Source organism: Phaseolus vulgaris, chromosome 2 (assembly GCF_000499845.2).
Source record: "Phaseolus vulgaris cultivar G19833 chromosome 2, P. vulgaris v2.0, whole genome shotgun sequence".
Classification (NCBI taxonomy): Eukaryota; Viridiplantae; Streptophyta; class Magnoliopsida; order Fabales; family Fabaceae; genus Phaseolus; species Phaseolus vulgaris.
Window position 1 is genome coordinate 43012545 of NC_023758.2, and position 17038 is coordinate 43029582.

General features: G+C 31.6%; 3 protein-coding genes across 5 annotated transcripts; all 3 read right to left on the reverse strand.

Moving 5' to 3' along the window:
* Positions 1-357: 357 nt before the first annotated feature.
* Positions 358-4614, reverse strand: LOC137812348 (glycosyl hydrolase 5 family protein-like). 2 transcript variants are annotated; one of them, XM_068614291.1, is made up of 4 exons: positions 3972-4614; positions 2036-2283; positions 1207-1727; positions 358-1033 (listed from the first exon to the last, which is right to left on the reverse strand). In XM_068614291.1, the coding sequence occupies exons 1-4, from the start codon at positions 4428-4430 to the stop codon at positions 540-542; spliced, it is 1722 nt and encodes a 573-aa protein (XP_068470392.1). In that variant the 5' UTR covers positions 4431-4614; the 3' UTR covers positions 358-539. The 2 variants fall into 2 exon arrangements, with proteins under 2 accessions (XP_068470392.1, XP_068470391.1); XM_068614290.1 differs by having other exon boundaries at positions 2036-2279; positions 3968-4614.
* A 1847-nt stretch (positions 4615-6461) lies between these two features.
* LOC137812349 (glycosyl hydrolase 5 family protein-like) lies at positions 6462-9281 on the reverse strand. Its single transcript, XM_068614292.1, has 4 exons — positions 8685-9281; positions 7859-8106; positions 7211-7731; positions 6462-7082 (listed from the first exon to the last, which is right to left on the reverse strand). Exons 1-4 carry the CDS (start codon positions 9114-9116, stop codon positions 6586-6588), a joined length of 1698 nt encoding a protein of 565 aa, XP_068470393.1. The 5' UTR covers positions 9117-9281; the 3' UTR covers positions 6462-6585.
* Positions 9282-11788: 2507 nt separating this feature from the next.
* On the reverse strand, positions 11789-17038 carry LOC137812350 (E3 ubiquitin-protein ligase RGLG5-like). 2 transcript variants are annotated; one of them, XM_068614293.1, is made up of 13 exons: positions 16704-17038; positions 16063-16371; positions 14845-14929; positions 14625-14765; positions 14415-14528; positions 14242-14339; positions 13203-13282; positions 13029-13134; positions 12820-12947; positions 12540-12717; positions 12353-12409; positions 12139-12239; positions 11789-12056 (listed from the first exon to the last, which is right to left on the reverse strand). In XM_068614293.1, exons 1-12 carry the CDS (start codon positions 16713-16715, stop codon positions 12159-12161), a joined length of 1389 nt encoding a protein of 462 aa, XP_068470394.1. In that variant the 5' UTR covers positions 16716-17038; the 3' UTR covers positions 11789-12056; positions 12139-12158. The 2 variants fall into 2 exon arrangements, with proteins under 2 accessions (XP_068470394.1, XP_068470395.1); XM_068614294.1 differs by lacking the exon at positions 14625-14765 and having other exon boundaries at positions 16704-17022.

A 17038-nucleotide genomic window follows, 5' to 3' on the forward strand; every position in this document is an offset into this window, starting at 1 on the left:
GTGTATTATAAATATCATAAAGTTGCACAAGATCACATTTATTTTTATTTGTTTATTTTGTTTTTTTAGATTGAAAAATATGTATGAAGGAAAAAAAAGTTAATAAAAAAATAGATTGATTTGAAAAAGAAATGAAAAAAAATTTAATAAATTGTTTAATAATTTGCTTGAATTATTTAACAATCTTTTAATAAGTTGTATGATTTATTTTAAAAATTATTTATTATTAGGTCTTAATAATTATATTAAAATAGACTAAGATGAAAACATTTAGGAACCCATTTTACAAAAAAATATCAAAATACAGAATGTTAACATTTAATACTTTTGATTTTGGTGCAGGGCAACAATCAGGCATTTAAATAAAAATTTCTAATTAACTTTAACAAATTTGTAGGTTTTTCACTGAAACATAATATTCAACTGATCCAACATTTACATGTATATGCTTATTCACAACATCATTTTTATGCAAATTAAAACATAAGCAGATGATACATTTGATGACGTATATGTTATACACAATTTACTAAAAACAACTACATTACGCTCAATGGTTTCCACAAAAGGTTTGATGAATCCAAAATGGACATTGTTGAGGTTGTTGAGATTGATCTCCTTCCACTGTCAATGAGTTTGAACCATTGAGTTCCAGGGTCACACTTATTATCTTTACTCAAACATTTACAAGTATTAGTCACAATGATGTTATCAGCATCTACATCTAAACATACATTGGAACCATCACTTAGTTTAGATGAAAGGTGCATGTTCGAATCTGATATCACTTCCCATTTAGAGCTAGAATCTGAGCATGCCGTGCTAAGTGTTGCAGGCTTCCTTTCTCTCTCTCCATGTATGCACAAGTTTGTATCATTTACCAATAAACTCTTCTGAGATGTGTATTTCCAACCATCAGAAGAAGAACAAGGACCCAGTGTTAGAGTATTTACTTGAGATTTTCTTATGACGCAGAGACCTGTCACGGGATGAAACATCAATTTGTATGAATTGCCTTCTATGATACCAGGTCCTACACAAAAACAAACAAGACCCTTTGTCACCAACTAGTAGTGCAAAATTAGGATGATAATATTTGCACAAATGATGTGAAATTGCACCATTCAAATGTGTTTCTAACAGAGAATAGTGAGTATATTTGCAAGCCAAAAAAATCTCTGTATTATGCTCAGAGATTAGGCATACCTCTAAATGGATGTTGGAGGGCACTGATTCTGTTTAAGAAACTGATACTTCTAACTTGATTCCAATCCCAAGTGAGAACCCCATAAACCTCTTCCATTCCTACAACACCTTCTCTGATGTAGTAACTGCCAACAAGTGTCCAATAGGCCCAATCCAGATCAAGCTCAGCAAGCAATGCCAAAAAACAAGTAAGGTATCGATTGTCATTCACATTGGTGCCTCTCAAATCTCCACCAAACTCACTCACAAACAATGGCCATCCTTGGTCTAATAAGTAGGCAGATGTTTTCTTTATTGTTTCTGTCACTTTTCCACATACTTCGTTTGGGTTTCCATCACCCCAAGCTTGACCATCAGTGAAGCCATATCTGTGCACCTCAAATACTAGTTTTCCTTTGAACGTAACACTCACTGGTCGATCTCGAATAAATGATAAATCTGTATCGAAATTTAGACCAGATAGAATGACAAGAACATCTGAATTTGCTGCATGAACTGCTTCTGCTCCTTTTACCATATACCTTTAGTTCAAAAGTCTCTCTCATGTTAAAATTTTTTGTTACAATTTCATGAAAAGCATGATGTTCTTCAGACTTGTTTCTTAAAAACACCATCACTTATTCTTCTATTTGTCTTTCACATTTCTTCACCAAATCAAATGGTTGCAAACTCTTTAAAAAACTATTACAGGGAACATAAATTCTATTCACTCTAATAGCAGAAAAAAAAAAGCACAGTAAACAATCAATAGCTCAGAAGTACTAGAATGAAATAGTGTTGAAGGTGATTGAATAAAAGAGTAAGCACAATGAGAGTTGTTATGACTTACTTGTACCAATCATTAACATTCTGTTTAGATCCTCGAAGTTCATTCCTCAAGCTCATACCTACCACTGTTTTGACTCCTTTGAAAAGGGTGGCCATCTTGGTGAGGCCCGATATCCACTGATCTGGGTTGAAAAATTTGTCTGTGAAGAAGCCATTGCCGTCTGTGTTACCGCAACACCATCCTGGCTGGGTCAGGTGGTTGTCCAAAATCACCATCACATCATTGTCTCCAAGATTCTTCACCACTGCCTGCATAACTCATGGCTAACCATATTCACAACTATTCTGGGTTAATACATAATAAATCATCATTACCTTTTTCAAACTGTTGAAAATGTTTTTTTATACAGATTTTTTATATATCAAATTTCTAATTATATATGTTTAAAACTCAAGATATTATCGGTAAGGCTTGTTTGCTTCAAGTGAAGTACTCTTCACAAGTATGAAAGTGCAGCGATATCTTCTATTTGGATCAAATGATATGTGTGGAAGTGTGAGGAAGGATATCCACATGAACATGGAAAATCATATTCTTCTTATATGCAGAGATTGTTGTGGAAAGACACGTCAGCATTAGTGATTTTTCCAATTTACTACAGATTTTGTTTTGACATGCTGAAGGCAATGGAAAAATAAACAAGACAAGAAAACAAATAAAAAAAATAAAGATAAAATCATATTACAAAACAAAAATATTAAGTATATTATTTATAATAAAAATAAAATTATAATAAAATATATAATCAATTATGAATAATATATAATTGATTATGTATATAATTTCTATAAATTATTTTTTTAAAAATTATTATTATTTTAATATTTATATTATTATTATTATTTAATTTTAAATAAATATATTAATTAATTAATTAATTTTTTAAAATATAAGAATAAATTTGTAATCTTAATATTTTATTAACTAAAAAAATTAAAATTTCAATCACACTTATCACATCATTTGCAAACTTATTATATTTATGAATTATTTATGAAAAAATTTCATATTCAAAGAATGATAATAAACTAATTTTTATTAAATAATTATTCATCGTATTGGAAATAATTTACAAATTTTTAATTAACTCAAATTCACAGAAAAATATTTCATATTTCATTATTTAAATATTTTTAAAAACAAGGATAAATTTGTAAATTTACATTTTACACTTTAAAAAAAATCAAAATTTCCTCACAATCATTCCATCAATCAAAAACTCTCATAAACTTTTCTCACAAATCCATTTTAACATACTTCAATTCAAACAACTCCACTTTTTTCACACTTCACAGCACATTTTTTCATAAATTAATAAGACCTAAATATCAATTTTTTTTTAAAACATGCTTGAAAGATAAGATTATTTCTCAATCATGTCAAACCATGATTTCTTTGGTTTAAGTTTAAGTAGGAGTTATTTACATTTTTTTATCTCTTTAGTATACTTTTCGAATTACAGTTTATTGTTTTTTTAATCAAGTAAATAAGTTTCTTTAGTTTAAAAGAAAAAAAAAGGTATACACAAATACATATTTTACACTACTTTTCAATATAAATTATTAAAATATTTCCTTACGAAAATTAATTTGTAACTATTGACAGATTCAAAGTTAATTTAATTACGAAAAACAGTCTAGTCACGTTAACAATGATGGATTTGACAAGGACATTGCGGTAATTTATTAATTTATTATGGAAAGTCAATGGCCATCAAATAATCATCATCATCTGAATGCCGTCCCGAACACACAACATTGAAATATTTATTTAAAAAGATAAAAAATTTAAATATGATATTATCAAAAATTAAATATCAACGAATATTATTTTTTCTTTGATATTAAATAAGAATAAATAAATTATACTTGCATAAATCTGGTTTCAATAAGGTGAATTAAACTGAATTAAGTAACAAAAAAAATAGTTGACTTGCCTCAAAAGCTTGGATGAGGGGAAGATCGATGATGGAGGGGTTGTTGGTCTGAACTCCGGCGACGGGTTCAAGAAGGCCAAGCTTCTGAAAGGAGCTTCTAACGGAGAGAGAAGCCAGAGAGTCGTTGGTCACCAAAAGTGTGGGCCAAGTGAGCCTGACGCAGTTGAAGCCCATGGACTTTATTCCCTTCGAAATGACATCCACGGGCTTTTTGCTGAGCCCTTCCGGCACCGCAACTTCCAAGTGGGAAACCCAATTCACACACGCGAGCTTCACCCTTCGCCCATCTTGGCCCACGATCCATCGGGAATCTGTATGAAGAAGGCCCTCCACGCCCACTGTGTTATCAACTTCTTTCACTGTAGCTCTTGTGAACAACGCTGTTGTTATTATTGTTATTATTGGCACAAAGAAAACGGTGAAAACCAAAATCCACCACCACCTTCTACTCGTTTCCATTTCATATATGAGAGACTCTACACCTCAAAAAACACTCACTTATGTATTTTCATATCATACCACTGTTCTTTAATTTATTCGACCGGCAAAGTTTGTGTTTTTCTGACCTGTTTTTTTTCATTTTTTTAATAAGCCACGTGTCTTTTTATTATGTTGTCTTCACCAAATTCAACAATATTGCTTTCAATTATCCAACTTTTTCTTTCTTTTAAATATTGTATTTTTAGAGCTGGGATTCCAATCTTCAACAAATTAGTGGGTAATTGTTATTCTTTTTCATAGTATTCATCATTGTTATCCCTCCAACACGATAGATCTTTTCCTAAATTTAAAATTTTGTTAACCTGTGGAACTTAAGAAAATGGGTTACAAAAAATAAAATTAGTTATCAATATAACTTTCACACAGTATCCAGAAGAGTCATAAGACTAATATACTAAGATAAATAGTCCAAAACTTATTCAACCCAATATCAATTTCAATTCACACTTCAAAATCATATAAGCAACCATTAAAAAAAATGCAATAAGCAATAATAACTCAGTTATTACTAGTATGTTTTGAAATAAAAGAACATAAACATTGTTAGGATAACTTTACTAAAAACAACTTTAAAATATTGTAAACCTATTCATACATATTAAAATATATAAATGTATAAATAAATATAAATAACCATATATATATGTATTATTTATCATAAATCTAATTTATATATTTAACTTTTTTACAAAATTTCAGATTAAATTTTACAATAATAACTGGAAAGTTAATTGAAAACTGAAAAACAAACTGCTTATTTATTAACTCATAAATGTTTAGTACAACCATATTGTGAAAATGTAAAATAAAAAATATAAAGATATTTTTGTGATACTTTTTTTTATGATAAACTTCATTTTATTTTATGGTTAACAATCTACTTTGAGGTTTTTATAATTTTATTTTCAATTTTTTTGAATTAATAATTTTTTATTTGTAGATTAATTATTCCAATTTTTAAATTTTTATTATTATATCTTTCTTATTATGTATTACATTATAATTTTACGTTGTATCTTAAAATATTTTTAATTAAGTTTAAAAATAAGTAAAAAATAATGTATAGTTAAATGTAACACTTTTGTTATATTAATTTGTGCATCGACTTAAAAATAAATAGTTAAACATAAAAATATTTAAAAAATAATAGACAAAAAAGAATTATTATTGATTTCTTAAAGTGTAGTATCGAATTAATAAAATAACAGCCTAATATAAAAAGAAAATTGAAAAAAAAGAAACTAAATAAATAAATATAATTTTATATTTTTATGCTAGACGCTTAACAACGAATTTTGTTTTTTATATTAGATATACGACAACAATTCTTACATGCAATATTTACTTTAAAAAATTATTTTAAAATTACCTAAAAATTGAAAAAAGTTATTAACATTACCTGAACTACAACTATACCAAAAATGTTGTCTCTTTTAATGTATCAGTTTCTTTATTACATAAATACAATCGTTATCATAGACATGAAATATTGTGATGACCATATCCTAAAATAATATTTTCTCTCTAACATAGTATATACTCTAATCTTGATTTCATGTTGCATATAATAACATGGGCTCCCTTGAGCCAAAAGTGCTATATGTTAGTAAATTCTAGATATTTTTAGAAATTTTCTTGTAATGCCTATTTGTCCTTCTCACTAAAAATGGACAATGAAAATAATTATTGAAAAATGAGAATGGACAGTGAAAATGAGCAATTAAATATATGCGATAATATGCGTTTTTAGAGAGTATTTAGAAATATGATGTGTTGTGTGTGTATGTAAGGATTACTTTTTTTAATACATAGTTAACACTAAAATTCTAAACCCTAAACACCAAATAATGATATTGGTTTCTAAACAAATGAATATGCTTAATGCTTCAGTGTTGAAACATAACATAAGAGCCCATAGTGCCTTCTATGAATACAATATGGCTAGAAAAATTAATAGGAAAATGGTTCATGTAAATCCAAAACCTGATATCCACACATAGAAAGAGAAAGAAAGTTATAAATTTATAAGATTATGATGTGACAAGAGGAGAGAGATGAAAAGAAAAAATAAATATTAAATGGAGGTGTATGTGTGTGTCCAAGTTCAAGCTACTTATATTGAGCTCAATGGTTTGGATAAAAGGTCCGTTGAATTTAGCATGGATGATGATGATGAGGTTGTGAAGATTGACCTCCTTCCACTGTCAATAAGTTTGAACCACTGGCTACTAGGGTCGCATGTATGATCTCTGCTCAAGCATTTACATGCATTGGTTACAATGATGTTATTGTCATCTACATCTAGGCATACATCAGAACCATCACTAAGTTTAGAGGAAAGGTGCAACTTGGAATCTGAGACCATTTCCCATCTAGAGTTAGAATCTGAGCATATTATCCCAAGTGTGGCAGCCATCCCTTCATTCTCCGCATGAATGCAGAAGTAAGTACCCTTTACTGATAGAATTTTTTGGGGTGTGTATTTCCAACCATCAGATAAATTGCAAGGACCCAATGTTAATGGCTCCAGTAATGTCTTTCTTATGACACACAAACCCGTTAAGGGATGGTATATCAATTTGTATGGATTGCCCTTTGTTATGCCAGGACCTGCATGTTGTAAAACACAAATACATTTCAAGTTTCATGAAACAAACCCAACACTTTTGGTATTAATATAAATAATACTCTAGATATGGTATAGTTAGCAGATAAGCATGGCATCAATGGTTTAATACCTCGAAATGGAAGTTGGAGGGAAGAGATTCTGTTTAAGAAACTGGCATTCCTAACTTGGTTCCAATCCCAATTAAGAATCCCATAAAACTCTTCCATTCCTACAACTCCTTGCCTAAAGTAGTAGCTTCCAACGAGTGTCCACAATGCCCAGTCCAAGTCATGCTCAGCTGCCACGGATAAGAAGCAGCTAAGGTAGCGATTGTCGTTCACGTTGGTGCCTCTTAAGTCTACACCAAACTCACTAATAAATAGTGGCCATCCTTGGTTCACCAAGAAGCCAGAGGTTCTCATCACATTTCCAGCCACTTGTCCACATACTTGGTTTGGGTTCCCATTCACCCAAGCTGCACCATCAGTAAAACCATACCAATGAGCCTCAAATACTAGTTTTTCCTTAAATGTCAGATTCACTGGTTGCTTTTTAATGAATGACAAGTCCTTGTCAAAATTTAGGCCCGATAGAATCACAAGAACATCTGGATTTGCTGCATGGATTGTTTCTGCTCCTTTCACCATGTACCTGCAGTTCATATAACAACATGTTAGATTTTTCTTTCTTTCAATTTATGGTGTTCTTTTAATCTAAAACACGATTATCCCTCACTTGTAATTTGTGAAGCAGTGGAGTAGTGGTTGTTTTGACTTACTTGTACCAATCGTCCACATTCTGTTTGGCTCCTCGGAGCTCATTCCTCAAGCTCATGCCCACCACATTAGTGACCCCATTGAAAAGTGTGGCCATCTTGGTGAGACCCAACATCCACAAATTTGGGTCAAAATATTTATCACCGAAAAACCCATTACCGTCAGAATTACTGCAACACCACCCCGGTTGAGTTATGTGGTTGTCCAATATCACCATCACATCGTTATCCCCGAGACTTTTCACCACTACCTACAACCATCACAAAAATGTCCTCCACACTCAACTCAAGCATAAAGAAAAGAAACTCATGCAATTCAAAGTTAGTTGAGATAGCGACTTCTACTTACCTAACTAAGAAACTAAGAAATATAAACAAAATTATATTATTATAAAGTAAAAATAAAAACTCAACAATATATGTCTGAATTATTTTTTTATAAAAACTTTTAAAAGTGATTTTTTTAACAAAAAAAAAAACTAAATTCTTTATAAAATCCTCATAGATTAACCACCGACTTTTTTTTTTCTTTATGAAACAAATATATGAGAAAAATTATAAAAATTTGACGTAAAAGGTAAAACAAGAAGGTATTATTGTATTGAAGAATGTGTCCCAACGTAGAAGGCAATTACTAAGGAAGTTAGTTGGAGGTAGCTACTTTATCATCAAAACCGTCATAAGTCAATCGCCATCAAATACGCGCCAAGACATGATTTCTGATAAGATCAATAGCTAAGAAGATAAGGACTGTGAGCGATCCATAATAGTGAAGAAAGTGGTTAGGTTAAGCAAATAATGGAATAACAAAAAATTGAAAATAATTTACCTGAAAAGCTTGGATGAGGGGAAGGTCGATGATCGACGGGTTGTTGGTTTGGACACCGGCGACGGATTCAAGGAGGCCGAGGTTCTGAAAGGAGCTTCTAACGGTGAGAGAAGCTAGAGAGTCGTTTGTCACCAAAAGAATGGGCCAAGTGAGCCTGACACAGTTGAAGCCCATGGACTTTATTCCCTTCGAAATGGCATCCACGGGCTTTTTGCTGAGCCCTTCCGCCACCACAACTTCCAAGTGGGAAACCCAATTCACACACGCTAGCTTCACCCTTCGCCCATCTTGGCCCACGATCCAACGGGAATCCGTGCGAAGTGGAAGACCCGTCGCTGCCACGGGCCTAACTTCAACTATGCCTCCAGAAAACAATATTGTTAGCGCAGAGAGACAATTGATGAGCAAAGTGCAGGACCAGCACCTATTCATTTTCTTGTTTCTTTTGTAACTATTATTATTCTTCTATGCCTATGGCATGCGCACAGATTCTGCACTACACAGATAGATTCACTGCACGTTGGATCAACCCATTATATATGATGTGGGATCAGTGATGTGCCGAAAAATGAGTTTTAAAGTTTAAGCCACAATGCTATTTTATCCATTAATAGTTAAGTTTATTTAATATTTTTAAGCAATAATTTTTGTAAATTATTCTCAACACGTGTTGAGAATGATGGTTAGATTCAAATATAAAAAAAAATATTTTAAAATAATAATACTAAATAAAAATTGTTTATCAAATAATTTTTTTTCTCTTCTCATTATATATTATTTTGTGTAAAGTGTCTTGTGGACTTTTTTTGCCACATAGATGTATATTGTAATAAATCGTGAATCTAGTATTTTATATACATCTCTTTAAAATTCTATACGAGTCTCTTTTTTTTTAAATGATTACATTATTTTTTTATATTACATATATACTTTCTAAATTTTGAAAGCATTGCATTTACATATTGATATTACAATACGAGATATAATCTGGATAACTATTTTTTTTATGTGTACGTCTTTTATAATTTTATCTATATTGTGCTTGTGTGATGACCATTATTTTATATGATAACTATTGTTTTATTATCTCACTGAAAATGTGAACATAAACACACGTGATAATGTCTCTATTATAAATTCTGACAAGTGTTTAATTGCCACATATCCAAAAAAAGATATAATTTTCATTGAATTTAATTTATTGTTCCTACAAATGGATTATATGTTCCTATTTGGTGTCAATGTTTTTAACCTTTATAGTTATATTGAATGCTACTCGATAATATAGAAGATTTCAATTCCTATGTGTCTCCATGGTGAATAGGGTGGCTTTTTAAGTTCAGTGCTAATTGTTAATTTAATTTCCGTGGAATTACTCATTTAATTTTTATTATATATTTATAATTAATTTTTTAAATATCTTAAAATATAATGCTTTATTTTTTAATCTTTATTTATATGACAATAAGTAAAAGAAATTTAAAAAATATCAGTGTAAGAGCTAAAATAGCTCTGACTGTGTGTGTATTGTGTGTGTATATATATATATATATATATATAAAATTTGTTTTTAACAGAATAAGTTTGCTGAAAACTGTCTTAAGATGATTAAATTTGTACTGATGATACAACAAAAAGTCAGTTTTTATACATAAAATAAAAGTTGAAATCAATAATATAACTATCCTTTCAGACCAAAATGACACTGTATTAAAATAAATTAGCAAAAGCAAAGAAATTTGAGTAGATTGCTTAAGGAACTCAAATAAATTAATTTATTCTTTTTAATTTATTGCACTGGTCCAATATATATGAAGATCTGAAGATATACAAGATGAAGAGACAAAATCAAATATATATTAAACATATGTTGTTCAAATTTATTTTTTCTATTTAATATGAAACTTTTTTACTTATATTATTGTCTTCCATTATACGTGTTTCTATCCATAAACTGTTTAATATCCTATTAATCTTAGGAAAATATTGTTGGCTTATTATTAGTATAAATTTGTTTAGTTTAATTACATTTTTAGTCTGATATTTTAAATAATTTCAGTTTTGGTTCTAAAAAAATACTATTTTAATATCTCGATTACTGTCAAAAGGCGAAACATAATTTAAAAAAAAATCCAGTGTTTAAAGCTTTAAAATATACACTTTGAATTGAAGAAAGTACAATGATTTTTTTTAGTTTAGGAGAGTAAAATTAACTTCACCCTAGATGCTGCATCTTAATATTATAATTACATGAAAGACAAAGCAAAATAACTGTTTATTAATTTAAATGGTTACTTGTAATATCAAACCATATCTGCCATTACTCTCTTCCGTTAAAGAAAGAAAATAGTTTGAGTGACAGGCACGTATGATACTGCATTGTGAGTGTATAAAAGTGTCCTGCAATTCATTTTTTCAGGTGGATTGAGATGGAAGCAAACTCAAATGGTGTGGGATCCTCATATCGGACACCGACATTTGTATTGTGAAGTGTTTAATTTAAAAAAATATTTGTTGAATTTTTGACAATTCTAGTACGGTTCTAACACAATTTTAAAAAGAAAAAATACATTAATTTTCTAAAAACTCAAATTTATTGTATAAATTTTTATTATGATTATAAAAATAAGAAACAAATCATTTTTAACCAGTCATGAAAACATTTTTCTGTTTCAAAAATAATCTGGAACATACTTATGCCAATAAATCTTTATTATCAATTTATATAATTCATAATTATATAATATATAGATTCCTGTTCCCGAGTTCTACATTTTAGATATTATACTTATCTTAATGCAATAAAAGATTTAGAAAGAAAGAATTGGGAGAAGAAGTAACGGATAAAAGTAGAAGTAATAATCGGGTATGTGATGTGAGGGAACCTTACGCCACGTTCTTTCAGAAAATGGCAATTCAATCTGTGTGATGCGGGCACTCCATGGTTTCGCTTCAATGGCAACTTAATATGTGTGCTGCGTGCACTCCATGGTTTCGCTTTGAAAGAAAAAGGAAGTAAAGGGGACCAAACTTCAACAAGTTATATTGTTTTGGATTTTGCTGTTTATGGTGATTTTGTGGCAAGGTAAACTATTGCTCATCAATGACAGCCAAGTGAAATGATAAAGACAAAATAAAAAAACTAATAGTTCATGGGTGAACCAGCTTTTCTGCAGTCCACCCTAAAATTCACCTAGTTTACACTGAAGAAGAAAACTAAAACATTATACATAAAAATATCCCAAGTAACTTTTTACAAGCATTTGGCTTCAAAACATGAAACCTTTCAAACGCACAAATTTCATATGTACAATACAAGGCAAAAAAACCTCTCTTCTTGATCCAGGCCAACCCTGCTCCTATCTTTGCTACCTGTCAGTGATGCATCAGGTTAGTTTTTGACGTGTTAAATCGATGAAGCACTCATTCAATGACATTGTTAAACGTAACTAACCTCCTCCCATGCAATGTTAGCTAGTAAAGCTTTATTCTTGTAGTGATTGTGGTTCGGCATATGGGGCAGAATTCGAGGCTTTCTCCACATTCACAACAAGTCTGCCCCATTTGAGGAAATGACAAAATAACAATAGGAGAAAAGTTAATAGTATGTCCTATTGGTAGTCTTACATTCAAGATGAATCGTTTTAGCATATTATTCAACATGTTACCTGATGCCCGCAACCAAATGCCATGTCCTTCCCGTTAGTAAGACAAATTGGACAAACCTGCAAAAATTAACCGTGTATATGTAATGTTGTTAAATTGTTGTAAGTGACAGAAACATCAGATGAAAGCTAAACTGTGTCAGGATTATATGAAAGTCACATCTCAAGTTGAAAAGAATGGTTTAAATACCTTGTTATCATATAAGCCACCTGAAGATGATGCCGTGTTAACATTATCAAAGCCAGAATATGCAGGTGCACTTTGCTGAGAACTGTTTGGACGAAAAGATGCTATGCTGCTGCTAGAAGTCCTCTCATAGTGAGGTGGAGGCAGAGGAACCCTGTCCGGTGAATGTCCCCTCCGTGCACTATACAATGAAAACATGATGCAAATTCAATTATTACCCCAATAAAAACCTTTACAATAGACTAGAAGTGCCATATTTTTCCATATAAGATTCATTTATTACCCCAGTATGCCAGAATCTATAGTTGCCTTATATTGAGCAGGTATCTCCATCAAAGCTGATAGAGCAAAGTCTGTCTCTTTTCTTTTTGAATCTACGCTCCTTGACATTATTTCGGTAAAATTCACAAACTACATGCAGCCAAAACTAAAATATTCACATTTCGGAAAAAATAGTAAAGTGTAAATATGGCCAAGTGAATTACACCAAACCTGAAAATTGTCAAATGCTCGAGCTGGAATGTTATCATCAAATTCCCTCATCATTTCCCACGGTCCATCTCCTACCCCCACCAAAACTACTGAAAGCGGATACTCGCTGCAATTTTAAGAGAGTATAAGAATGCAGCATGGCCCTTCCTAAGGAGAGAAAACAACAAAATTTACCTGGCTTTTACAATTGCATCAATTGTCTTCAGTTCTTGGGGACTTAACTTGCCATGTTGAGTGTCAACACTTCTGGTCACCTGTGCCAAAATTTTAAGTATCAATTTTTTCAGATCTTAAAAAAGGAAAGCCTACGGTAAAAGATTACTCTAGACATATTGAAGCACTGGCAAAAATTAAGGGCATTTCATACTAATTGAACACATTAGACATTTTATATATGAATCAAAAGATAGATATTTCATCTATCACTACTACTATTTATACCCATTGAAGATGCATGATAACTTTTTTTTTCTACGAGACCAAATTTGTTGGCTAAAATAATTTGATGAAAAGGGGGATAGCATAGGAGACCTGCCCATGCTAGCAGAGTCTTTGACAATCCAAACTACAGTCCAAAAAGAATCCCAGTGAAAGTTGTGACAGATGGAATTACTTCCAGCTCCAAACACCAACAATATATTTATTAAAGGTCCAGCACCTCTTGATATACGCAGTGAACTTCATCTTAGAATGTAATGTCAGGCTTAACTTAATTTTACAAAATCATATATAAGTGAGGTGTGACCCTCACCTGTTATGAAATTGAGTTAAGTTTAAATCCACTTTCTAAAACGTAATTTTTCTAATAACCTCCCAGGTATAACTATTCGTTCAATGATGTGTATTTCTTCTGAGGTTCAGCTCTAATTCAGATATATCCATCTAACAGTTAATCATAGCTAAATATTGTATGGAACAAATGTAATTCAGACACATTTTGCTAATCTAACAATTATCAGTTTTCTTCTGCAGCCTTGTCAATGGCAAGATATTGATGTCTTAAGGTAGATATTATTGTTATCTATTACAATGCTAGCCAAACAAAATTTGCTGTTGAAACTACTATAACATTTTACTTGTTTTATCTGTGATACTTAAGAGTCATGCTCACTAAGGCAGCGTGACAACTGCCAATGAAGTATTTGATATTTGATACATATTTAAACTAGATAAATGAATGTTCTTTTTTATATGAAAAATGTATTAAATATACCTGTCCATCAGCAATTATTAGCAAGACATGATATTGGCCCCCACTTTGTTCAACTATAGTCATAGCCATCTCAATAATAGGAGCAAATGAAGTGGGTCCTGTCACATAAATGCAATGAGTTATGCTGAACCTGATTAAAAAATGCTACCTAAGATTAGTGGTGAAGGCAACACCTGCTAGACGTAGGCAGGGAATGATATCTCTATATCTTGACAGAACTTCCTCAAATCCATTGCAGAAACTCTCATCTGAATGGAAACTAAAGACATCTTGATCATGCGTTGATGCTGGGAGGAAAAAAAGACAAGAAAGAAACACAATCAAGTTTGCAATTTGGAAACACAAGCAATTTGAAAAGCATCAAGATTTATATCGGGAACTACCATCTCCAAAACCAAAACAAGGAATCAAATTATCCTCATCAAAAGCACTTAAAGTTTTCCCAATAATCGATATTGCTTGTTCATAAGGATTATGATCACTTCCTATATGATGTAAGCTTTTTCGGTTGAACGACCTCTTGCCTGATTTCAAAGTGAATTATGGCAATTTAGTACCACAAACAAGAAATCCAAGAATCAATACATGTATAAGAGATAAAACCTGTCCACTCGTTGCTCTTTGTGAAATCAATGCCAACAATGAGATTAGAAGATTCCAGTCCTGCGTGTGAAAGAGCACTGGTAACCTGTGTGAAAATATTTCATCATTTTACAGAATAAGGTTTTCGTTCTGTGAGTTGTAACTGTATGAATTATAATTTTTGGGAGCGAAACAACCAATAAGGATAGCAATATTGGCAGATCTATAATTTGTCAAATGCTACTCATTATATTTCGTTATGGATATTTAAATATGAGAAAAGAAAAAAGTAACTAAGGCAAGCTACAGTAAGCTTCAACGAAATATTTTCTCAAACCAACCTTGTCGCACTCTTGGACTAGTTTGTTCCGGAAAAATGTACTGCTACTGACAAAGTTTTCTCTTAACCATGTGTGATCAAATCAGACACTGGTAACATCGATACTGCTTTGTTATAAAATAAATTATGAGACGTTCTGCTGAATCATGCATACATTTTCGTCAAGAACAGTAAAAACGAGAAACAATAGTCTCTTAAACAGCACTCTATTGCAGCTGAACTTGTTTAACTATATTCTAAGGCTTTAATTTAAAGATCATGCCAAGTTTCAAGATCAGCTGAAGTATAAAGGCTTGTTAAAAAAAGGGTAGAAGTGTATATGAAGGTTTTACTCTCAGACTAAAAAACAGCAACAATTCTAAGCAAGGGTCTCGCCAGACTTTTTTTTCAAAAATTCAGCCTTTTATATACATTATCATTTTTCTTGAATAAGGTCCCAACTAAGATCCTTTTGATGTTCCAGCTCTGACACTGATTCTAACACCCTTTGTTGTGAGAAAAAAATAACATATAACAAAACGAGGAACTTCGCGTGTTTATTGTTACAAAGAATCCTTATTGAGACGTAAGAGCTAGAATATTTCGATTTTCAACGTGGACTATCATAGCAAAAAAATTGAAGTCTGATTTCCGAAAAAAAGATTCTAATTCCCTGTCTTTTTTTCCCCTCCCTTTGTGCTGACTGGTGAGACTTTAACTTTTAAAATGACGCCGTTCACATTATCTTCTGAAAAGGGTAGGAAGATATGAACTAGTTCGAGTCAATGTCATCATGTCCCAAACCCCCAGGTCCCTGTCCCTTCTTTCTTACCAAATACAAAAGTCAATGATGGAAACAGACCAAACATGAAAAGTGTTCATATACTCACACACAATTATACCTAGGAAAAACAACATACCTCATCCAGTGAATTGTAATCATCAGCTATTCTGGAGAATCTCCTATCCAACCTCCTTTTTGGCTGTGAATAGTCGTGGAATGGAGCGGGGACACGGTTATGAATAGGCGTATGATAAATGTTTTGTTGTGGATAAGCATTTGGTGTCTGAGGGTATCCATAGTTATCCCATGAAGACGAAGAACCACCAGATCCATACGATGAAACATGCCTTCTTTCAGACACTTTCGAACTCTTACTTCCCATGATCGACTCCTTTAGAATCAACACAAGCAAAAACAAAACAAGCAAAGCAGTCCAAGTCTCCAGCTACAATTGCAAACACCTTAATTGTCAAATTAAAAACCCAACACGCACATATATATGTTCACTGAATAAGAAATCAAAACCATACAACTTTTACCAGCAACAAAATTATCCAAACTACAAATTCCGGGAAAGTAAAACTGAATGGTGCATCATAAAATTGGTTAACGCGATATGAATGTCGAAAGAAAAACAAATATAAAAGAGTAGACCAAGAAAATAAAAGTCGCAAACTAAGGAAGAATGGTGATGACTGAATCAAATGAAACAGACCATTATCAATCTTTTTCCACAAATGCTGTAATAAACATAAACTCTATTCAGTTTTTCCATACCTCTAGAAGCATTGTTTCCAAGCAAGATTTGCAAATGAATTGTGATAGAATTAACAACACGGTGGATATGTTGAAGACTCACGCTAATCACGTAACCTAGAATAGCTTCTCCTTGTTGAACTAAATAGGGGATATAGGACAATGAATTAAGAAAACTCCTAGAAGAAAACTAAACTAGTAAGGTCAAGTCAACTACACCCCTTCAAGCTTTTCTATTTTAAATTATGGGAAGCCTTGATTAAAATCATACTCAGGAGAATTAATTAACAGTTTAGTGGAAGAAAGAACTAAGTAAGTGATTATGTATTTGTGAATTTTCAACGATGTTAGTTAGC